Source organism: Geotrypetes seraphini, chromosome 3 (assembly GCF_902459505.1).
Source record: "Geotrypetes seraphini chromosome 3, aGeoSer1.1, whole genome shotgun sequence".
Lineage (NCBI taxonomy): Eukaryota > Metazoa > Chordata > Amphibia > Gymnophiona > Dermophiidae > Geotrypetes > Geotrypetes seraphini.
Genome location: NC_047086.1, coordinates 412,016,525 through 412,041,533, shown reverse-complemented (window position 1 = coordinate 412,041,533; position 25,009 = coordinate 412,016,525). Strand labels below are relative to the sequence as shown.

The 25,009-nt window shown below is 40.8% G+C and overlaps 1 protein-coding gene across 1 annotated transcript in view; it reads left to right on the top strand.

Annotated features, from left to right (window-relative positions):
• KLHDC3 (kelch domain containing 3) overlaps positions 1–25,009 on the top strand; it is a 223,131-nt gene that overhangs the window by 182,912 nt on the left and 15,210 nt on the right. Inside the window, 1 exon segment of the mRNA XM_033937707.1 lies at positions 15,568–15,676. Within this exon segment, the coding sequence (XP_033793598.1) occupies positions 15,568–15,676 (109 nt within the window).

Below are 25,009 nucleotides of genomic sequence, written 5' to 3'. Positions count from 1 at the left end.
TCAGCAGACTTTAGCAAGGGCTGTTTCTGTAGAATGTAGAGGGCGAGAGCCAGATGTAGTGGATCAAGAATATCTTGATAGAAAATCAAGGCAATAGCTGTGAACAACATGTTCAGTAGCTTGGATAAGAAAGGGATGATGCAGATGGGGTGATAGTTGAAAGGGCAGGTAGGATCAGGTCGGAATGCTCAAAAGTTCCTGGTGGCTTCTTCTAACAGCATCTTTATGGCCAATTTAAAACTTACAAATATAGAGTACTCAGTGCTAAGTATACAGTCTTCTGAATGTTCAACTTCTTGTTTGTTCAGAGATTTTTTTTAACTTTTTGTGTAAAATCATAATTGTCTTCTTTCAGATGCTTATTTAGGGCCCATGATTTGCAAGAGCTTTCTAGGTTCTTTTGTAAGCTGTCTGAAGTAGGGAATGAAATGACCACATAGTCTGCATATGAGGACATTTGAGTTCCAAGTTACTAGAGTATGGAATTCATTAATATAGGTTGGTTCCTCTCAACCCTGGTGACCCCACAGCCATAGGCAGAATGAATGTGCCCAAGATAAAAGGTACATGGAGGGCAGCTGCTGGATCAAAGGGGAGGTGTAGGGTTGTATAGGGAGATGCTGTAAATGATGAGAATATAGGGATACAGAGGGAAGATGCTGGACACCAGAGAAGGAAATGGGGGGAAGACTTGATATATCGCTTTTTCCAGGTGGTTTACACAATCAAAGCGGTTTACATGGGACAAAGAAGTGATAAGTAAGTAACTTGCCCAGAGTCACAAGGAGCTGGAGTAGGAATCAAACTCACAACCTCAGGGTGTTAAGCTATGTTCCCTCTGAGCACATGAGCAGTCGCTCAAACATTCTGGGACTGTTGCTCACAGATGTTACATGGTTGTTCACAAAAATACTTGCAAATCTGGAAAATTGTGGTTGTTTTTAGAATGTGTCGCTGACATGAGACAAAATTTGCATTAGTGCTGATTCAGCTCGAAGCACTAGGATACTCCTTCACAACTGGGGAGAGTTGGAGAGACATGGAAGGTGAAAGATGAGATTCTGAACATAGGTGGGTATAGGGGGATTGAAGCTACAAGTGACTATTTATCTCTTCTATATTGCCTTTGGACAGCCTACAGATCCAACTAGTTTGAGGAACAGATAAATGTTTGGAGAGGGGAGCCTGAGGTCACATAGTTCTCTGTTTGCATACAAGTTTTCTGTGGCTTAAAGATGATGGAGACAGTGAAAGTGACAGCTTGTGCTATGCTTATGAGCCCTTCGCATAGCGATGGGAGAAAGGCGCATGCCATTGTGTGTGGAAATGTCAGGGTCTGTGCTGAAAGTGATGTTGCCTTACTTTGCCTTTTAATTATATTTCATTTCCCTTCCCTTGTTTACGGATCCCACAAGAACTGTGGGGAATTGTGAATTCTTTTTTCTCTGATTGCGGGGCTGTTATGATTCACATTATCCAAAGTTGTTTGCTTGTAATTTCAGCATGGTGGTGATCTGTATTTTCTTCTTCAAATGTTTGGTTTTTGCTTCTGTCAGGAAGCTATATTGCAGGAACTTTGGCTGGGATCAAGAAATGATCCCCTTCATAGGCAGATTGTAAGTCCACTGGGGACAGAGAAAGTATAATAAATAAGCCATTTTAGTTGAACCACAAAAAAGCACTATATCAAACGCATGAATATATCCATTTTCTTAGACCAATACTGTCTCTCCTCTCTCACCAGCCTTGCTACCCTGAGGTTGTGGGTTCAAATCCTGTGCTGCTCCTTGTGACCCGGGATAAGTCACTTAATCCCCCACTGCCCCAGGTACATTAGACAGACTGTGAGCCCACCGGGACAGATGGGGAAAATACTTGAGTACCTTTGGGAGGGCAGCCTAAAAAATCAAATAAATAAATGTGACCACTGGCTATTTCTTCGCCCCTGTTGTCCCTGTGCTATAGACGAGAGTGAGGGCTCCATCTGATTATTGCTCAGCAGCCTCTGCTTAACCTCTTCTGGGGCTTTTCCAAGGTTCCAAGGATGATGCAGGATCTGTTTCAGATTTAGAAAGATTTCTGGATGTATCCTGCTAGAATGGTTCATTTCAAAATTGCTTTTCTCAGAGAAGTGACGACATACAAAGGAATACAATTTGATATATTGCTGTTTGGAAAATACCAACACAGTGGTTTACAATACAAACTATAAAATAGCCTGCATAAGTAACCAGAGATGGAGGACAAAACAGAAGAAAGGAAATTGCAATCATAGTAACATAGTAGATGACAGCAGATAAAGACCCGAATGGTCGATCCAGTCTGCCCAACCTGATTCAATTTAAATTTTTTTTTTTTCTTTTTCTTCCTAGCTATTTCTGGGCAGGAATCCAAAGCTCTACCCGGTACTGTGCTTGGGTTCCAACTGCCGAAATCTCCGTTAAAACCTACTCCAGCTCATCTATACCCTTCCAGCCACTGAAGCTCTCCCCAGCCCATCCCCCACCAAACGGCCATACACAGACACAGACCGTGCAAGTCTGCCCAGTACTGGCCTTAGTTCTTCAATATTTACTATTATTTTCTGATTCTAGATCCTCTGTGTTCATCCCATGCTTCTTTGAACTCCGTCACCGTTTTCCTCTCCACCACCTCTCTCGGGAGCGCATTCCAGGCATCCACCACCCTCTCCATAAAGAAGAATTTCCTTACATTGCTCTTGAGTCTCCCACCCCTCAACCTCAAATTATGTCCTCTGGTTTTACCTTTTTCCTTTCTCTGGAAAAGATTTTGTTTTACATTAATACCCTTCAAGTATTTGAACGTCTGAATCATATCTCCCCTGTCCCTCCTTTCTTCTAGGGTATAAATAGTCATGGCTTCCAGTCTCTCCTCATACGTCTTTTGTTACAAATCTCCTATCATTTTCGTCACCCTCCTCTGGACCGCTTCAAGTCTTCTTACGTCCTTCGCCAGATACGGTCTCCAAAACTGAACACAATACTCCAAGTAGGGCCTCACCAATGACCTGTTCAGGGGCATCAACACCTTCTTTCTTCTACTGGCTATGCCTCTCTTTATACAGCCCAGGAACTTTCTGGCAGCAGCCACCGCCTTGTCACACTGTTTTTTCGCCTTTAGATCTTTGGACACTATCACCCCAAGGTCCCTCTCCCCATCTGTGCATATCAACCTCTCATCTCCCAGCATATTCGGCTCCTTCCAATTATTAATCCCCAAATGCATTACTCTGCATTTCTTTGCATTGAATTTTAGTTGCCAGATTTCAGCATAGACTAGCTCTTTGTTAAGGTGTGTTTTTTGTTAGGGGGAGGAAAGCAATGTTTGTTCATTTCATTGCCACTATTTGCCTCAGCTCGGCTGCTTGCATCAGTAGCCAGTGATGAGACTTCAGTCAGTGTTCTCCCTAGCGCCTTTTAGCCGGGCGCTGCACCCGGCTAATTTATGTGAGTGCCCGGCTATCATCTGCCGCAAATCCTGCTGCCACCGCTGCTCAACATTGAAGAGCCGCAGAAAGTTCAGCCACCAAAAGTTCCCGCCTGACTTTAAAAAAACCCAAAACACTAAAAACAGCAGCAAGTGACTTGAACCCGTGCTCTGGGGCTCTAATGGTACCACTGTCCGTGCCGGCTTCCCTTCTCTTCCCTCCTCAACTGGAAGTTACGTACCGGGGGGGGTAGAGAAGGGAAGCCGGCACTGACAATGGTACCATTAGAGCCCCAGATCATGCGGGAGATAGATCAGTGACGGAGGGAAGTTAAAATTTGCCTTGCTGCTCTTCCTTGCTTCGGGCCTTCCTGGCTGACGGGTCCTGCCTACTTTATGTTTCCGCAAAGCAGGACCCGGCAACGAGGAAGGCCCAAAGCAAGGAAGGGCAGCAAGTTGTAAGCTTCCCTCTGTCGCTGACCTATGGAAGATGGAGGGAAGCTTACAACTTGCCTAGCGACTCTGTCAACGGGTGTATGAGCTGGGAAGGATGGGAAGAGAAATGTTGCTGCTGCACCGAATGGGGGAGGGGAGGGGGAAGAGAAATGTTCTGCTGCTGCACCCATTTTTGGGGGGGAGGAGGAAGAGACAAGCTGCTACACCCAATTGGGGTGGGGAAAAGAAAAGCAGCTGCTGCAGCCAATTGGGGAGGGGAAGAGAAATGCTGCTGCTGCTGCACCCAATTGGGGAGGGGGAGGGGAAGAGAAGTGCTGTTGCTGCACCCAATGAGGGAGGAGAAGAAAAATGCTGCTGCACCCAATGGGGGAGGGGAAGAGAAGTGCTGATGCTGCAGCACCCAATTGGGGAGAGAGAGGGGAGAAGGAAGACCAGGGAAGGGACAGGAGAGGAAAGAGATGCCAAGACCATGGAAAGGAGGGAAAGGAAAGGAGCTACCAGACCATGGAGGGGGGGGAGGAAGATGCCAGGGCATGGGGGAGAGAGAAGGGAAGGAGATAGAGATGCCAGACCATGGGGTGGAGTAGGAAGGAAAGGAGAAGAGAGAGATGCCAGAGCATAGGGGAGGGGGTGAAGCTGAAATGAATCATGTACAAAGGAGAGAAAGGGCACAGGATATACAGTTTATTGAAGGGACATAGAAAGAGGGAAGATGCCATATGGAACAGAGAGAAGGCGGACACTGGATGGAAAGGGCAGAGAGGGTGGACCGTGGATGCAAGGGGCAGAGAGAGGGTGGACAGTAGATGGAAGGAGTAGCGAGAGAGAGGGCAGAGGCTGGGTGGAAGGGGCAAAGAGAGGACAGATGTTGCATGGAAGGGAGCGAGTTCAAACGCTGAATAGAAAAAAGAGAGCGAAGAGATGATTAAAGCAGAAACGACAAAAGGTAGAAAAAATTTTTTTGTTGCTTTACATAGAATCAAGTAGTATTGTAACTGTATTGATTAAAGTTTATAAATAGGAAATGGAAATAAGGAACTTTTTTGGGACTAAATCCCTTTACTCAGGTCAGGATAGGATACCATGACAGCAGGGGTGCCCAAATGGTCGATCACGATCGACCAGTAGATCGCAAAGGTAATGTGAGTCGATCGCGTTGCCTTTATGATCTTTTTCTTCCTGCCTCCCTGAGCCAGGCCACAAGTGCCGGACTCACAAGACTTCATCTCCGACGTCAATTCTTACGTCAGAGAGGAAGTTCTGGGCCAACCAATCGCTGCCTGGCTGGCCTGGAACTTCCTCACCGATGTTAGAATTGATGTTGGAGGTGAAGTCTTGTGAGTCCGGCGCTTGTATGTGCCTGGCCTGGCTCGGGGAAGCAGCAGGGAGAAATTGGCGTGGTGGCTTAGAGTGTAGGGAAAGAATCGGGGAAGTGAAGAAATTGGCGCGATGGCTTGGGGCAGGGGGAGAGAGAAAGAAAGAAAGACAGGCAGGTAGGGGGAGAGAAAGAAAGGCAGAAATAAAGAGGGAGGCAGGGGGGAGAGAGAGAGAAAGAAAGGCAGGCAGGGGGGGAGAGAAAGAGAGACAGAAAGAAAAGGGGAGGGGCAGAAAGAAAGAAATACTGGATTTACAGTCAGAAGAAGAAGTGCAACCAGAGACTCATGAAATCACCAGAGAAAAAGGTAAGAAAAATAATTTTATTTTCAATTTAGGGATCAAAATGTGTCCGTTTTGAGAATTTATATCTATATATTTTGCACTATTGGCCCCCTTTTACTAAACCACAATAATGGTTTTTAGCGCAGGGAGCTTATGAGCATCGAGAGCAGCGCAGGGCATTCAGTGCATCTCCCTCCGCTAAAAAACGCTATCGCAGTTTAGTAAAAAGGGAGGGGTATATTTGTCTATTTTTGTAAAGTTGTTCCTGAGGTGACATTGCATAAAGTCATCTCCCTTGACCTCTTTGAAAACCCGCGGAATATAAATGATAATTAACATTTTCTCTGCTTATAGTGTGTTGTGTTTTTTTTTTAATTCTTTATTCATTTTCACTTCAATTAACAAGTATACAATACGATATCTTATAATATACAAAATCACTTGTACATTCTTAACCATAAATCTTAAATACTTTAAATTACCCCCCATCCCATCCTCCCAGCCCTCCCTATATCAATAAAATTCATTCATATATGTATTATATCCCTTCTTATTATAAAATTTCAAACATTTAAAGGTGTCTAATCATTTGAATATTCAATCAATGGCCCCCATATCTTTTTAAACCTTTCATAATTCCCATTCTGTAAATCAAGAACTCTTTCCATTTTATATGTATAACATACTGAATTCCACCAAAAGGTATAGTTAAGTCTTGTATAGTCTTTCCAATTTCTAGTGATGTGTTGAATGGCAACTCCTGTCAATATTAATAATAATAATTTATTGTTAGATATTGAAATTTGACTTTTAAACCTCATTGAAGTACCAAATAAAATTGTGTCATATGACAAGGCAACAACGTTTTCTAATAGCAAATTAATTTGGGGCCAAATTGATTTCCAAAAGGCATTAATACAAGGACAGAAATAAATTAAATGATCTAAAGTTCCTGCATCCTTATTACAATGCCAGCATCTATTAGACCTAGAAGTATCTACTTTTTGTAAACGAACTGGGGTCCAAAACACTCTGCAATAAAAACAACCATGTTTGCCTCATAGATGCCGACATTGTAGACTTTAATCTCCAAGACCAAATTTGTGGCCATTGAGATGCAGAAATTTGGTGCTTGATCTCAATGCTCCAAATATCCCTCAACCCAGTTTTCTTTTTTTTTTATTCAGATATTCATTAAGTAATTTATACCACTGTGCGGCTTGGTGACCCAAGAAATCCACCTGAAAGCAAAGGAATTCCAAACTATATTGATTGTTAAGATTCTTCCATTCAGGGAACCCCTCCTGAATAGCATGCTTCAACTGCAACCATCTAAAATTTTGTGTCTTATTTAAACCATATTTATGTTGCAATTGTGAAAAACTAAGCATCGAACCATTTAAAATAATATCATTCAAAGTACGAATACCTCCAATAACCCATTGCTTCCAGCCGAATTGACATCCGCCAATTTTTATCTTGTAGTTCAGCCAAATGGATTGATGTAATGATTTAGAAACTGGAATAGGTGTCAAATTACTAATATAATGTAAAGTTTTCCAGGTATCAACCAATATTTTATTCTCTTTATATCTTCTAGGTATTTTTATACTAAGCAAACGAACCAGATGTATAGGAAACAGGAGTCGCCATTCTAAATATAACCAGTCTGGGACATTCTCCATGAGCTCTGGGAGGATCCAGTACATACAGTGTGCAATCCTCACTCAGCAGGATAAACCATTCAAAACAGAACAGACCAACTTGTGACGTTCTTCAATTTTATTTATTCAAAAACTTTTCTTTTTTTTTATCATTCTTGCTCCAATGCTCAAATGCCCGACGGGACCCGTTTCGCCAAACTGGCTTTATCAAGGGTTCCAGCAAGGAGCACTTAATTTAGCTTCCTCTTGTGCAGCCGGGGCAGGAGCAATGTCATTCTGTTACTTTTTTCAATAAAAGTTTTTCATTCTCCTTTACTGTGTTTTCAATATTGTTTTTAATAAAGATACATAAATATTTTAAACCCTCATCTTTCCAGCAAAAGGAAAAAGAATTAAATAATCCCTTGACACAATGCGGGAGAACTTCAGACTTACTCCAATTAATCTTATATCCTGAAAACTTTCCAAATCTCTCTATCAATTCAAGTAAGCATGGAATGGTGGTCTCTGGATTTCTCAAATAAAGCAGAGTATCATCCGCATAAGCACAGAGTTTATATTCCCAATTCGAATAAGGAATACCCTGTATCTCCCTTGCCTGATTAATAGCAATTAACAGGGGCTCCAAAACAACATCAAAGAGCAATGGAGATAAGGGACAACCCTGTCTAACTCCCCTTCGCAAGTCAAATCTGTCTGATAAACTATTATTAATGTATAATCTTGCACCAGGAGAGCTATACAGCATCTGAATCATTTGAATAAAACCAGATCCAACCCCAAACCATTCTAATGCTTGATACATAAAATTCTACTCCACTCTATCAAAAGCCTTTTCTGCATCTAGAGAGACCAAGAAAGTTGGATCATTCATATTTTTTGTTAAATTTAAAGTATGAAAAGCCAATCTAGTATTATGAGAAGAATGTCTCCTTGCAACAAATCCTGTTTGGTGAGTATCAATAATAAAAGGGAGAGCTTTTGCCAATCTTAAAGCCAATAATTTAGCAATAATTTTCCCATCCACATTTATTAATGAAATAGGCCTGTAGTTTGAAACCAAAGTAGGATCTCTGTTTGGCTTCGGCAAAACAATAACCAACGAATCTGCCATAGTACCTGAAATACAACCTTTAGTCAGTTGATATTGATATAAATTTAACAAATGTGGTAAAAAGTTAATTTGAAATGATTTATAAAATTTTACTGTATAACCATCACCACCTGGAGCGGATCCAGCTCTAAGAGACCTCAATGCTGTTTCTAATTCTTTTAGAGATATAGGTTCTTCTAAACTTCCTTTTATATGTTCAGGAATTTGTGGTCCATTAATTGAGTTTTAAAATTGTCTACCATCTTGTTCTTTTTTCTATAAGTCTCTGAAGAATATAATTCCTTATAGAAAGCCAAAAACTGTTGTAAAATATGCTCATTTTTAGTATATGATTCTCCTTTGTTATCTTTTATTACAACAATCTTTGTTTTCCTTTTTTTTGCCTTAAGATAATTTGCTAATAATTTCCCAGCCTTATTTGAATTTCCATAATACTGAGCTTGCTGATAAAATATATCATTCCTAACAAGCTTTGAAGATAATTCATTATATTTGGCTTTATCTTTTAACAAAATTTGTAATGTACTTTGTTCCCATTTATTAATTAATTTATTTTCTAGAATTTTAATTTCTTTTTCCAAATCATAAAATTGTTTTTTATTTTGTTTTCTAACATGCGCTGAATATGAGATAATATGACCTCTCATTGTTGCTTTAAATGCATCCCATAACACCTCACTATTAATATCACCAGAATCATTAAATTGAAAAAACTCAATCATTTTTGATTTAAACTCTTAAATAAAATTTAAATCTGCAATCAAAGTATTATCAAACCTCCAAATCGGCTTTACCTCAACTTGTTCATCTAATTGTAATTCAATCCAAACACCACCATGATCAGATAAAATGATAGGATCTATGAAGGCTTTAGTCACTTTCTGAGCTAATTTATTTGAAACAAATATATAATCAATTCTTGAAAAAGACTTATGAACTTGTGAACAAAAAGAAAATTCCCGATCATTAAAATGAAGAATACGCCATATATCTATTAATCACAAGATTGAACCAAATTATCTAACCCTAATGATTTTATAATTTTACTTGGACTTTTATCCACAATCGGGTCCATTACAGCATTGAAATCTCCAGCCACTACCAAATTGGAAGCAGCCAGTGGTAATAATAATTGTTGTATACTTTTAAAAAACTCCATTTGATTCGAATTAGGAGCATATAGATTAAACAAATCAAGGGTATTATTTCCCATGCTCATTTTGACATGCACCCACCTACCCAATGGGTCAGCAGCAACCATCTGAAAATTCGCTAAACATTTCTTACTTATTAATATAGCAACCCCCGCCTTTTTCCCATTTGCTGGAGCAAAAAAACATTTTGAAATCCATCCTCCTTCCAGCTTCCTAGATTCATTAAATGACAGGTGTGTCTCTTGAATGAAATACACATCAGAGTTCTGCTTTTTAAGGAAATCTAACATGTTCTTTTTCTTGATCATATGATTGAGGCCATTTACATTTAATGAAAAAAATTTAACCATCATTCAACTAAAAATTTATTCCAATAATAATATACATTTTTAATTATTATAGAATGATTAGACACCAGTACTATCTTAATTTCTAATAATAAATAAATTAAATATCCATTCCCTTTATTCCCAAAATTAATCATTAAACATATTATTAAACACCCCCCCACCCCATCCCTCCCAAACCCTCCCACCATTTGGTAACACTTGTAACGCACATAGGATATGTAACCCCTACACTCCCCCCCAGGCAACGTTTAAAACATGTCATCTTTGTCAGAATAATAAAAATATATTTGTTTTTTTTTTTTTTAAATAGCCTTATCTTAATTCATTTAATTAAAAAATTAAATACTCCTATTAAAGTAAAATTCATAAACCTTTATATTTGATCAATTCTTAACTCAAAATCAATTAATTACCCACATATACTGTCCTTTACCCCATTATAATTATATTATCAATCAATCATATTTAATATAATTGCTCCCTAACTCATAATTGTAAATAGAAAAAAATTAATCAAAGAAATCACTTATACAGTTAATGAAATCACATTTCATTACATTACATTACATTACATTAGTGATTTCTATTCCGCTTGTGCCTTGCGGTTCTAAGCGGATTACATTAGAAGATGGCTGGTCATTTCCAGGCGATGACAATACACTTATTTGTATAACTTTACAAACTTTGCATACCTAACTTTACATAACTTTTCGTACATAACTTTACATAACTTTACGTGGAGTTACTTTGCGTTACTTTACATTATCCTTACCGTGCTTGCATTGCTTGCATTAAGTTTACATAATTTATCTTACATAATTTATCTTACATAACTTTACAAGACTTTACGTAGGGTTACTTTGTGTTATTTTACCTTATTATTCCAGTACATTGCATAACTTACATTACATAATATTACAAAGCATAACCTTATGTTATATTACAAAGCATAACCTTATGTTACATTACATAATATTACAAAGCATAATCTTATGTTACCAAAAAATCGTCTGTTCCTAGGTTGTTATATCTGATTTTTCGGTATTTGGGGAAACAGTGTTTCTGGATATGAATTGGCTTATCGCCCGTTGCAACTAGATTAGATGTTGCCTATGGGGACGAAATTGCAGTTGGTTGTGAGTTGCAGGAGGTTATGAAGGGTGAGAAGATGAGGGTAGATTATAATATTGGGATGTGTTTTTTGAATAGTATAGTTTTTATATCTTTTCGAAACGCTTTGTAGTCCGTAGTTGTGGTCAGCAGCTTGGATATGATGGGGTCAATTTTCGCGGCCTGTGTAGCAAGTAGGTTGTCATATAGCTTTTTGCGTTTTGTGCCTTTGAGTGAGGGGTAGGTGAATGGGGTCTGGGTTCTCCTTACTCTAGTTGAGAGGTTTCGGATTAGGCGGCTGTTTAGGTAGAGAGGTGCTGTTCCGTTTAGTGCTTTGAATAATAGACAGTATAGTTTGAATTGCGTTCTTGCTTGTATCGGTAGCCAGTGTGAGTCGAGATAGGCATTAGTGATGTGATCGTATTTTCCTAGCGAGTAGATAAGTCTGAGTGCTGTGTTCTGTACTGTCTGTAATTGTTTGGTCATGTAAGCGGGGCAGGGTAGATAAAGGCTGTTGCAGTAGTCTACAAGTCCTAGTACAAGTGATTGGACTAAGATCCTGTATTGTATTTTGTCAAAGAATTTTCTTATTTTTCGCAGGTTGCGCATGGTGTAGAAGGCTTTTTGGATGGTTTTGTTAGTATGAGTCTGCATTGTGCATCTCCTGTCTATCGTTACTCCCAGGATTTTGAGTGCTGGCTGTATTGGGTATGTGATTGCATTTGTCATCAGATCAGTTAAGGTAGGTTCTTTGTCTTTTTCTAGCAGCAGGAATTTGGTTTTATCCGTGTTCAGTTTCAGTTTGTGGTTGGTCATCCATGTTTCTACCGTTTCCAGAGTTTTTTTCAGTCGTCCTGATGAATTGGGGTCTTGGGTATTGAAGGGGAGAAGGATTGTTATGTCGTCTGCGTAGCTGAATGAGACTATATTTAGGGAGTCTAGAGTGGTGCCCAGTGAGGATACGTAGAGGTTGAAAAGTATGGGTGATAATGGAGATCCTTGCGGTACTCCACAGGGGTTTGACCAAGGGTCAGATATGTGGTCTTTTGTCTTTACTTTATAAGTTCTAGTTTTAAGGAAGCCTTGGAACCAGTTGAGTACCAAACCTGAGATCCCTATGGCGTCTAGTATCTGGAGTAGTATGTTGTGATCCACTAGGTCGAAAGCTGCTGAGAGATCTAGTTGGATAAGTAGTATCCTGTTCCCTTTGCTGATGTGTTGGCGGGCTATATCCATTAGAGATACAAGTAGTGTCTCTGTGCTGTGGTTTTTTCTGAATCCTGATTGTGATGGGTGTAGTATGTTGTGGTCTTTTAGGTAGTTGGTGAGGTATTGTGCTACAAGACCTTCTTGTAGTTTGATATATAATGGGATTGAAGCGATGGGTCTGTGGTTGGCTGGATTATTGTTTGGAGCTTTGGGATCTTTCGGTATGGGGGTGATAATAATCTCGCCTAGTTCTGGTGGGAAGTGACCATCTGTGAGCGTGGATTGTAGCCAGTTCATGAGGTTAGCTTTGAACTTGATGGATGCGGTTGTTAGCAGGTACGATGGGCAGCTGTTTAGGTCACAAGAAGTTTTACTATATTTGTTGTATAGTCGAGTCATGTCGTTCCATTGTACTTTGGGGAAGTTAGTCCACGTTCTGTCAGCTACTAAGGCTTCATCTATTGTTGGTGTTGTTATAATCTCATCGAGGAGGGTTAATGAATTGTTGAATGTGGATCTGATATTGGTGATTTTGTGCTTGAAGTAGTCTGCTAATTGGTGGGCTGAAGGAGATTGGTTTCCTTGAGTAGCTAGGAAAGGTTTGGTGTCCGTGAGTTTTCTTACAATATTGAAGAGTATTTTTGAGTCTGGGTTTTCAGTGCCTATTAGTTTGGAGTAGTATGCTTTCCTTTTTTCCTTTAGTTTGATGTTATATTGTTTGATTTGGTTTCTCCATGCTACTTTTGTTTGGTCTTGTTTCTGTTTTTTCCATATTCTTTCGAGGTGTCTGCATTGTCTTTTTAAATGGAGTAGTTCGGCGTCGAACCATTTGTCTGAAGGTCTACAGATTTTGTTTTTTGTTTTTATTGGTGCTAGCTCGTTCAAAGTAGCTTCGCTAAGGGTACGCCAGTGAGTTACAAATTCTTTGGGGTTGATGTGGTCGAATGCTGGATCTACCTTCTCCCAAAATGTAGTAGGATTAATTTTCTGTCGTGTGTTGATGTGGATTTTTTCATAAACGTAAATCTTAAAAAATCAAGAAACCACGCTTTACATTCTTAAATTCATACTCAATTTCCTCTAATTCATTAAATCCACTGTCTCATTAATAATATCCAACCAAATCTTAAAAAGATTCCATTAAACAAATGACACATAACATTTATGTCATCCTTCCATCCTCATATCCTGACCTTCATTCAAAAGAAAAATACTGAAAAGAACACAAATAAATAAACTCAAACCAGAAATATCCAAGAAAAGCATAGACTCTCTTTAGACTTAACAAAAGCTCAATAATAATATAACTTTAAAACGGTTAATCCTCTTCATTTCTTCCTTCTTCTATTTCTAAAATAATATATCTGGAAATCAGTCCATCCTCTTCATTTCTTCTTTCTTCTATTTCTAAAATAATATATCTGGAAATCAGTTAATCCTCTTTATATCTTCTTTCTTCTTTTCCTGAAATAACATATCTGGAAATTAATCAATCTTTTTCATTTATTCTATCTTTTATTCTTGGAAACACTTCACAAATACATTGGCTCTGAGGTGGCAAAGAAACTTTTCAGTTTTTCTGGATCCTCAAAGTAAAGTGACTTATTTCCAGAGGAAATTCTCATTCTTGCAGGATAGTATAAGCCATATTTGTATCCTTTCTCTTTCAACTGCGCTCTGAGTTGAAGAAACTGCTGCCTTACAGCCACAGTACTTTTTTCAAAATCCGGCAAGAATATGAGCTTAGAGCCTTTGTAGTTTAAATTTTTATCAGCTTTTGCTAAGCTCAATATTTAAAATGCTTGACTGAACCTCAGAAGTTTGAAAATCAGAGGTCTAGGCTTGGAGTTATTTGCTGACCGTTGGAAAGGAATCCTGTATGCTCGTTCAATTTCTAGGGGGTACTTAGTGTTCAGCTGCAGCAGCTTTGGGAGCAAATTCTCCAGGAACTGAACCGGGTTTCCCCCCTCCAAATTTTCTGCCAGTCCAAAAATTTTAATGTCCTTTCTTCTACCACGGTTCTCATAGTCCATCAGCCTTTTCTGTAACTCTTTGATGATTTTATTATCTTCCTTAGCTTCAACAGCAGTTAGTTCCATCTGATCCATCCTGGATTCTAAAACTGTCATTCTTTGAGAAGCAGCCTCTAACTACCTGTTAATGTTTAACATTTCTTCTTTTACATCTTGAATGCTTTCTGCATTTTTCTGGATCTGTTTTGAAATTTTTTTAAGTTCAGCCATTGTCTTTTTTCCCTATTTCTTCTTCCTCAGGAAGTGGGGCTTTTGCCGCTGCCGCCAAATCTTGCTTGAGGCGCTTTGCCTTACCGGATGTCGCAAAAGCCGCCTCAATTTTCCCCTGGTGTGTGCTGGTCATCTTCTCACAGCACCCGGATGACAAAAATTTAATTTTTTGGCAAAAATGTATAATATATTTATAATAACCGCTGCTTGGCTATCAGAGCTCCACGATCACACTTCCATCCACTGCATGTGCCAAGCCACGCCCCCCACCCCCCGTGTGTGTATTTTTAAAAATTTTATTGTTGGTAGATCATTTTGATTTTGGTCATTTTAAAAGTAGCTCACAAGCCCAAAAAGAGTGGGCACCCCTGCTGTAGAGCCATTTCTTGTATGACTGGATGAGCTATATTTAAACTTTTTTTTTTTTTTAGTTGTTTAAATTCATGCAGCAATAAATGGCTAGATTGAACCTAATGACTTCATTCACGCATTTCCCTTTGTAAACCTCTATACCATTTGAAAGAGGGTGAATATCTAATTATTCCCTTCTAGAATTGGATACTTCTTAAATTTAGTAAAAATATTCTGGCATAAGTGTCAAACCTTAAAAAAGGAAGTCATATTGAGCATTGGAAAATAATAATAATTAACTAATAAAAACAGTACACATTTAGGGCTCTTTTTACTAAGCTGCGATAGCGGTTTTAGCGTGCGCTTAGTGCGCGCAGAATTGCCACGCACACTAGACGTTAATACCAGCATTGAGCTGGCGTTAATTTTCCCGCATAGTGCAGGGGGTTTGCGTGCGCTAAAAATGCTAGCACCTTAGTAAAAGAGGGGGTTAAATTTCCGCACCACCAAATTTCCCCATCCCCTTCCACCCGGCTACTTTTTCATGCCACCCGGCTGGAAAAAATTTCTGGGGAGAACACAGCTTCAGTGATCTGTGTGTTTACCATGCACTTACAATTGTGGGAGTAGTTTCTCTGGAAATATCTCCTAAAGAATGTGTGTAATGCAGCTACAAAGCCCCCTTAAAACTGCAGCTCCAGCAGTGCATCGTCTGCTCTGGGCTGCAATTGACAAGGAAACAAACTGCCATTATCTTGTGTGTCCATTTTTCTGTGTTTCACCACTAATATGAATGTTGCTGTTCTTCAGAGTCATTTTCCTGGAAGAAGGTAAAGCCAAAGGGGAAGGGTCCATGTCCTCGTCGCAGACAATGCTGCTGTATGGTGGGAGATAAAGTCATCCTTTTTGGGGGTACCAGGTGAGTGAATTCCTTCAAGGGTGGTCCTTGAGATGAATTCTTTGATTACAAAAAGTAACCTGTCTGTTGGATATTGGGAGAGTCCCTGGGACACAGCCCCTCATTAAGAGCTAATTCTGTCTCGGGTAGCACTGATAGAACCTGCAGTTTTGTTTAAAATACTGTGTTTTAGGTGGTATAGAGCCTATATTTCTGGTGCCTGTGGCTCAGGGTGACTAAAGTAGGGAAAATCTGTTATAAATCCTGTGTTTTAGGGTAGCACTGATAGAACCTGCAGTTTTGTTTAAAATACTGTGTTTTAGGTGGTATAGAGCCTATATTTCTGCCTTACTAGTAGTCTTACTTATAGTCCCACCAACCCCAGGGACCACTATTCATATATAGAGACCCATATAATCAGGACTACTCAAATCAAGTCACTTCACAACCAATCAAGATGACCTTTATTCTATGCAATCACTGTGGTGCTTTAATTCCAAGACATACTATTTGGAGGCTTAAGGCTTGCCCCATCTGTCTTCAACTTGCCAGTATTAAGGAGGAGCTCTGCAAACTTAAACAGGAATTGAATACAATTAAAGCAGCTTCCATCACTCCACAAAATCATACCAACTTACCACCTCTACCTCAAAGAATAAAACAGCCCAGGAATAAATGGGTCACAGTAGGCTCAGGAAGATTGCGACATGTAACACAGAAATATCCACCTTCACTAATATTACCTCTACAGAATTCCTTCGCTCCACTAGTGCACTGCGATACTCAGGAAAACAGAAGGGAGGTGGGACTGGAACCAATGAAGGTAACTCAAGAGAACAAGCGCACCCTAAGTACAAATAAAAAAGCCAAAAACAGAAAACTATTACTGTTGGGGGATTCCATCATCAGAGGCATTAACCTTGGAACACAGGGCGAGGAGACCAAAATAGTGAAATGTCTTCCAGGATCCTCAGCTACCAGGAGTTCCAGGAAAATACTGACTATAATTAAGGAAGAAACTAAGGATTTTAACACTGATGTTGTTATCCATCTGGGAACAAATGACCTGGCCAACAACTCCACACTTGCAGCACAGAAAGCTTTTCGGGAGCTTGGTGAGGGCGTGAAACCTTTTGTAAAGACTTTAGCTTTTTCTGAGATACTGCCTGCATATGGAAAAGGAGAGCAAAGAGTGAAAAACACAGAAGATTTTAATAGATGGCTCAGAGCCTGGTGTCATCAAGAAGGCTTCAGGTACATAGGAGGATGGGGAAATACATGGAAGGACAAGAAGCTATATTGCACTGATGGGCTACATATTACTACAGCAGGAAAAAGAAACCTTGCAGAGAAATTTAGACAATATTTTTCTAGGCATTTAAACTAGAAGGTGGGGGTGGTGTATGTACGAAGGACAATTATAGAGACCACCCCCGGCAAAAGAAAAGATGTGATAGTAGTAAAGGCTGCAACATAAGCAATATCAGCAACTCATTTCTTAGTATTGCAACGGAAAGTGAAACGACACAAAAATCCATACAAAAAAGGAGATTATTGCTGAAAAATAGCTGGAAAGCGATGACCACAAATGCTCGCAGTCTAAGCAACAAAGTTCATGATCTGCAAGCCCTGATATTAGAGGCAGATCTAGATATTGTTGATATCACAGAGACATGGTTCAGTGAATCACATGGATGGGATGCAAACATACCGGGATATAATCTTTTTAGGAAGGACAGAGATGGTCATAAAGGTGGAGGAGTAGCTCTCTATGTAAAGATCAATATCCAAGCGACCGAAATGCAAGGGACCTGGGGAGAGGAAGAAGCGATATGGATTGCTCTGAAAAGAGAAGATGGAACTTCTATCTACGTGGGTGTAGTCTACAGACCTCCGACTCAATCGCAGCAAATTGATAAGGATTTGATTGTGGATATCCAAAAGTTTGGAAGGAAAGAGGAGGTTCTGCTGTTGGGAGATTTCAACCTGCCGGATGCGGACTGGAATGTTCCGTCTGCGGAATCGGAAAGAAGTAGGGAGATTGTGGATGCCTTTCAAGAGGCTCTGCTCAGACAAATGGTGATGGAACCCACAAGGGAAAAAGCGATATTGGATCTGGTCCTCACAAATGGAGAGAGTATCTCTAATGTTCGAGTGGGTGCTCACCTGGGTAGTAGCGATCATCAAACGGTTTGGTTTGATATAACGGCTAAAGTGGAGAGCGGCCGCACGATACTTAAAGTCCTAGATTTCAAATGTACGGACTTTAATGCAATGGGAAAGTACCTGAAGAAAGAGCTGTTAGGATGGGAGGACATAAGAGAAGTGGAAAGACAGTGGTCTAAGCTGAAAGGAGCGATAAAAATGGCTACGGACCTTTATGTCAAGAAAATCAATAAAAACAAGAGAAAAAGGAAGCCGATATGGTTCTCCAACCTAGTGGCTGAGAAAATAAAGGCGAAAGAGTTGGCGTTCATGAAATATAAAAAAACCCAAGAAGAGGAGAGCAGAAAGGACTACAGGGTGAAACTGAAAGAAGCCAAGAGAGAGATACGTTTGGCGAAGGCACAGGCGGAAGAACAAATGGCTAAAAATGTAAAAAAGGGAGATAAAAATTTTTTCAGATATATTAGTGAAAGGAGGAAGATAAAAAATGGAATTGCTAGGCTAAAAGATGCTGGGAACAAATATGTGGAGAGTGATGAGGAGAAAGCAAATGTGCTAAACAAATACTTCTGTTCTGTGTTCACAGAAGAAAATCCTGGAGAAGGACCGAGATTGTCTGGCAAAGTTACACGAGAAAATGGAGTAGATTCTGCGCCGTTCACGGAGGAGGGTGTTTATGAGCAACTTGAAAAACTGAAGGTGGACAAAGCGATGGGACCAGACGGGATCCATCGCAGGATACTAAGGGAGCTCAGAGAGGTTCTGGCGAGTCCTATTAAAGACTTGTTCAACAAATCTCTGGAGATGGGAGTGATTCCTGGGGATTGGAGGAGAACGGATGTGGTCCCTATTCATAAAAGTGGTCACAGGGATGAAGCAGGAAACTACAGGCCGGTGAGCCTCACTTCAGTTGTTGGAAAAATAATGGAAGTGTTGCTGAAAGAAAGGATAGTGTACTTCCTTGAATCTAAGGGGTTACAGGATCCGAGGCAACATGGCTTTACAAAAGGTAAATCGTGCCAAACGAACCTGATTGAATTTTTTGATTGGGTAACCAGAGAGCTGGATCGAGGACATATGCTAGATGTAATTTACTTGGATTTCAGCAAAGCCTTTGATACAGTTCCTCATAGGAGGCTGTTGAACAAACTTGAAGGGCTGAAGTTAGGACCCAAAGTGGTGAACTGGGTCAGAAACTGGCTGTCGGACAGACGCCAGAGGGTGGTGGTTAATGGAAGTCGCTCGAAGGAAGGAAAGGTGACTAGTGGAGTCCCTCAGGGTTCGGTGCTGGGGCCAGTCCTGTTCAATATGTATGTAAGTGACATTGCTGAAGGGTTAGAAGGAAAAGTGTGCCTTTTTGCAGATGATACCAAGATTTGTAACAGAGTAGACACCGAAGAGGGAGTGAAGAATATGAAAAAGGATCTGCAAAAGTTAGAGGAATGATCTAATGCCTGGCAACTAAAATTCAATGCAGAGTAATGCATTTGGGGATTAATAATAGGAAGGAACAGTATATGCTGGGAGGAGAGAAGCTGATATGCACAGACGGGGAGAGGGACCTTGGGGTGATAGTGTCCGAAGATCTAAAGGCGAAAAAACAGTGTGACAAGGCAGTGGCTGCTGCCAGAAGGATTCTGGGCTGTATAAAGAGAGGCGTAGTCAGTAGAAGGAAGAAGGTGTTGATGCCCCTGTACAGGTCATTGGTGAGGCCCCACTTGGAGTATTGTGTTCAGTTTTGGAGACCGTATCTGGCGAAAGACGTAAGAAGACTTGAGGCGGTCTAGAGGAGGGCGACGAAAATGATAGGAGGCTTGCGCCAGAAGACGTATGAGGAGAGACTGGAAGCCCTGAATATGTATACCCTAGAGGAAAGGAGAGACAGGGGAGATATGATTCAGACGTTCAAATACTTAAAGGGTATTAACGTAGAACAAAATCTTTTCCAGAGAAAGGAAAATGGTAAAACCAGAGGACATAATTTGAGGTTGAGGGGTGGTAGATTCAGGGGCAATGTAAGGAAATTCTACTTTATGGAGAGGGTAGTGGATGCCTGGAATGCGCTCCCGAGAGAGGTGGTGGAGAGTAAAACGGTGACTGAGTTCAAAGAAGCGTGGGATGAACACAGAAGATTTAGAATCAGAAAATAATATTAAATATTGAACTAAGGCCAGTTACTGGGCAGACTTGCACGGTCTGTGTCTGTGTATGGCCGTTTGGTGGAGGATGGGCAGGGGAGGGCTTCAATGGCTGGGAGGGTGTAGATGGGCTAGAGTAAGTCTTAACAGAGATTTCGGCAGTTGGAACCCAAGCATAGTACCGGGTAAAGCTTTGGATTCTTGCCCAGAAATAGCTAAGAAGAAAAAAAAAAAATTTAAATTGAATCAGGTTGGGCAGACTGGATGGACCATTCGGGTCTTTATCTGCCGTCATCTACTATGTTACTATGTTACTATGAAAGGGTTCCCACATTAGGAAGTCTGCAAGGGGAGAAATCAGTACTTCACTGGGGACCTGGCAGTGTCTTTGGTCCTTGAATCTTCCGGCAGACCCTGGAGGATGTAGGTGTGACAGCAGCAGCAGTAGTGAGAAGGGATGTGGAATTGACACACACCTCCTGATTGGTAAGGCCTGACTTTAGTGCAGGAAGAGGCGGTCAGAGCATACAGTGAGTGATTTTCTTCACTCCAGCTGTTCTCTCCTGCCTCTCCCGTTGCCCTCTCCGGTCTCCCCCATGAAAAACCGTATTCGCGGTTTTTCAAGATTCGCAGGGGTTCCTGGAATGGAACCCCCACGAATATCGGGGGAGTACTGTATTCATTTCTGCAACTTAGCAGTTTGAACACTGTGGCTTGATTCTTCTTTGATTTCTTGAGAGTTGCTCACTAAATCAAACCCTCAATATATGCAACTTTTCTGTATATCAAAACCCACCTCCTGGACCTTTACAGGCCTAGGATTCATCCCAACTTAAGAACATAAGAATAGCTTTACTAGGTCAGACCAATAGTCCATCAAGCCCAGTAGCCTGTTCTTACGGTGGCCAATCCAGGTCCCTAGTACCTTGCCAAAACTCAAAGAGTAGCAGGAAATTGTCCAAACCTTTCTTAAAACCAGCTATGCTATCCGCTCTTACCACAATCTCTAGCAACACGTTCCAGAGCTTAACTATTCTCTGAATGAAAAAATATTTCCTCCTATTGGATTTAAAAGTATTTCCCTATAACTCTGAGTGTCCCCTAGTCTTTGTAATTTTTGACGGAGTGAAAAATCGATCCACTTGTACCTGTTCTACTCCACTCAGGATTTTGTGGACTTCAATCATATCTCCCCTCAGCCGTCTCTTTTCCAAACTTCCCCCACCCTTACAGGCACAGAACAACTAATGAAGGGCTGTATCTCATTGACCCCTCATAATGTACTCTGGTCTGTCCAGTAGCAATCACAGAAGGGGTTGCTCTTATGAACAGTATTACTACTATTTAGTATTTCTATAGCACTGAAAGGCATACACAGTGCTGTATATTTAATATTCAATAGACAGTCCCTGCTCAGAAGAGCTTACAATCTAATATGGACAGACAGGGCTTCTCAGGGTCAGGGAGTTTTTGGTAGAAGGAATGATACAATAGGATAGGTAGCTGACAGTGAGTAGAAGTTAAGAGTTGAAAGCAGCTTCAAAAATGTGGACTTTTAGTAAGGATTTGAAGACTGCTAGAGGCAGAGCATGACATATTGACTCTGGCAACTTGTTCCAGGCATACAGCGTGGCAAGAAAGAAGGGACGGAGTCTGGAGTTGTCAGTGGAGGCAAAGGAAACAGATAAGAGGGACTTACCCTATCAACAGAGTTCACAGGGGAGTTCACAGGGGGGGGGAGTAGATAGAGAGAAATCCAAGGGATCCCTACTCAGAGAGAGACAAATTTTAAAAAAGGAAAATATCTTGTCAACTGTTCTGAGCTCTCCTGGGAGAAGATGAAAGAAATAATGAAAGAGTGCTTCCCAAGCCAAGCTCCCTCCTACAGAGATGAATCCATCCTGAATGAGGGGCTTTCTAGGGGGTGTCTCGCATGATGTTTCCGCTGCACTCTTCTCACCCTTGTCTGTCTTTTTAGGAAGATTGTAATTGCTGTTTGCTTTCTTTCACCTGATTTGTATACTTTGATGTATATAAAAGCTGTCAAAAGCTACCTCTTTGCCTAGTCACTCCCTCAACCCTTCCTCAGCAGCTATAAGTAATCCTATATGAAGATATATTGCGACAGCCTGTTCTGAGCTCTTTGGGGAGGACGAGATATAAATCGAAATAAATAAATATATCAAACTCTCGTGCTCCCCCCCACCTTCTGCGGCTGCCTCATGAATAATAATTTTCATCTTTCTAGTGCTACTGTAGATTCACAGTGCTGTATACTGGAGGTAAATATTCAGTATTACATATCCCTACCCAAAAGGTACCCAAGTGACAGGAGCTGAAGTGGGATTTGAACTATGGCTTCCTTAGTGCGCCTTTCATAACTCTAACCCAGTGGATCACAACCTTTCTTCTTTTGTGATGGAACAAAACTTGCCTAGATAGTTCTCGTTTGCAACACATTAGTCCCAGATTTCTCTGTTGTCATACAACTTCTGGTGTTACCTGAGTAACAGCAGCACAAAATCCCTCCATTGGCAGAACTGCAAAAATTCTACAAACGATAAAGCAAACAGGAGACCTCCAGCATGTTCAGTTGAGGCTGGAGGCAGCAGTTACTTTTGCGGGGAGTGGGAAGCAGGAACATAGTCAATAACAGCAGATAAAGCTATGCATGGTCCATCCAGTCTTTAGCAAGGCGTGAGCCCCCAAATTGCTTGGTAGTAATGGTCGTAAAGCCATCTAAACTACTGTATTTTGAGACACAGGTTGAGAATTACTGCTCCAATCACTAGCCACATCTTTCCCTTAGCTAACAATGTGATTTGGTATTCAGTTTATCCCTTTCCTCCCCCATCTCCTACAGTGCAAAAACGGGCAGAACTGATCTATACAACATCTGCATTTATTTATTAACATTTACAATTAAGCATCCAAAAGATTATATAACATTAGATTATACAATAAGTGAAAACAGAGGAACCATAAGAGTTGCCACTGCTGGGTCAGATCGGTGGTCCATCGTGCCCAGCAGTCTGCTCACACGGCGGCCCCCAGGTCAAAGACCAGTGCTCTAAATGAGTCCAGCCTCACCTGCGTATGTTCCAGTTTAGCAGGAACTTGTCCAACTTTGCCTTGAATTCCTGGAGGGTGTTTTCCCCTATAACAGACTCCGGAAGAGCGTTCCAGTTTTCTACCACTCTCTGGGTGAAGAAGAACTTCCTTACATTTGAATGGAATCTATCCCCTTTCAACTTTAGAGAGTGCCCTCTCGTTCTCTTTACCTTGTCTTTATCTACTAAGTCTATTCCCTTCATTATCTTGAATATTTCGATCATGTCCCCTCTCAGTCTCCTCTTCTCAAGGGAGAAGAGGCCCAGTTTCTCCAATTACGTCAACTCCTCCGGCCACTTAACCATTTTAGTCGCTCTTCAATGGATCCTTTCGAGTAGTACCATGTCCTTCTTCATGTACGGCAACCAGTGCTGGATGCAGTACTCCAGGTGAGGGCGCACCATGGCCCAGTACAGCAGCATGATAACCTTCTCTGATCTGTTCATGATCCCCTTCTTAATCATTCCTAGCATTCTGTTCGCCCTTTTCGCTGCAGCCACACATTGTGCGGACGGCTTCATCGACTTGTCGATCAGAACTCCCAAGTCTCTTTCCTGGGAGGACTCTCCCAAGTACCGCCCCAGACATCCTGTATTCGTGCATGAGATTTTTGTTACCGACATGCATCACTTTACACTTATCCACGTTGAACCTTATTTGCCATGTCGATGCCCATTTCTCGAGCTTGATTATGTCACTTTGTAGATCTTCGCAATCCCCTGTGTTTTCACTACTCTGAATAACTTCGTATCGTTTGCAAATTTAATCACCTCACTTGTCATACCAATGTCCAGATCGTTTATAAAGATGTTGAAGAAATGAACAAACCACAACGGATGGATGTGGAGAAAGTAATCATAAGTAACCTTAGAACCAGGGGGACCAGGTCCAATTCCCACTGTATCTCCCTCGAACCCTGGGAAAGTCCCTTAAGCCTCCTAGATTGTCAGCTCACTAAGGACAGAGAAAAGAAGTTAAATCCAGTTGTGGTCTAAATGATTTGCATTTTGGAAAATAATAAAAGACTATCAGAAAAGGACCAACAAAACAATGTTTTCCAGCTTTATCCAACAACTCCTGGATTATCAAGGGAACAAAACTAAAAAGAAGTTTTAAAAAGTTCTTTTAAACACACAATGAATCCTGGCAATTCATTTCTCAACATAGTCCCAGTACAGGAAAAAGCAGTCGATCAAACTCATGTTTTAAAAGTGGCAAAGGAAGCCTCCCCTACTCAGTGTGTACATAAATTTATTTATTTAAAACATTTCTATTCTGCTTATAGCCTAAATGGATTACAATATCCACATATGTAAATAGATCAAACATAAATATATCAAATGAACAAATTCTACAAATCTACATAAGAACATAAGATTTGCCACTGCTGGGTCAGACCAGTGGTCCATCATGCCCAGCAGTCAGCTCACGCGGCAGCCCTTAGGTCAAAGACCAGTGCCCTAGTTGAGACTAGCCTTACTTGTGTATGTTCTGGTCCAGCAGGAACTTATCTAACCTTTTCTTGAATCCCTGTAGGATGCTTTCCCCTATAACAGCCTCTGGAAGAGCGTTCCAGATTTCCACCACTCTCTGAGTGAAGAAGAATTTCCTTATGTTTGTACGGAGTCTATCCCCTTTTAACTTTAGAGAATGCCCTCTCGTTCTCTCCACCTTGGAGAGGGTAAACAATCTCTCTTTCTCTGCTAAGTCAATTCCCTTCAATATCTTGAATGTTTCGATCATGTCCCCTCTCAGTCTTCTCTTTTCAAGGGAGAAGAGGCCCAGTTTCTCTAGCCTCTCATTGTACGGCAACTCCTCCAGCCCCTTAACCATTTTTGTTGCTCTTCTCTGGACCCTTTTGAGTAGTACTATGTCCTTTTTCATGTACGGTGATCCTTCAGGTGGTGAGTCAGGACTATGCCCTTCATTTACAGAAAAA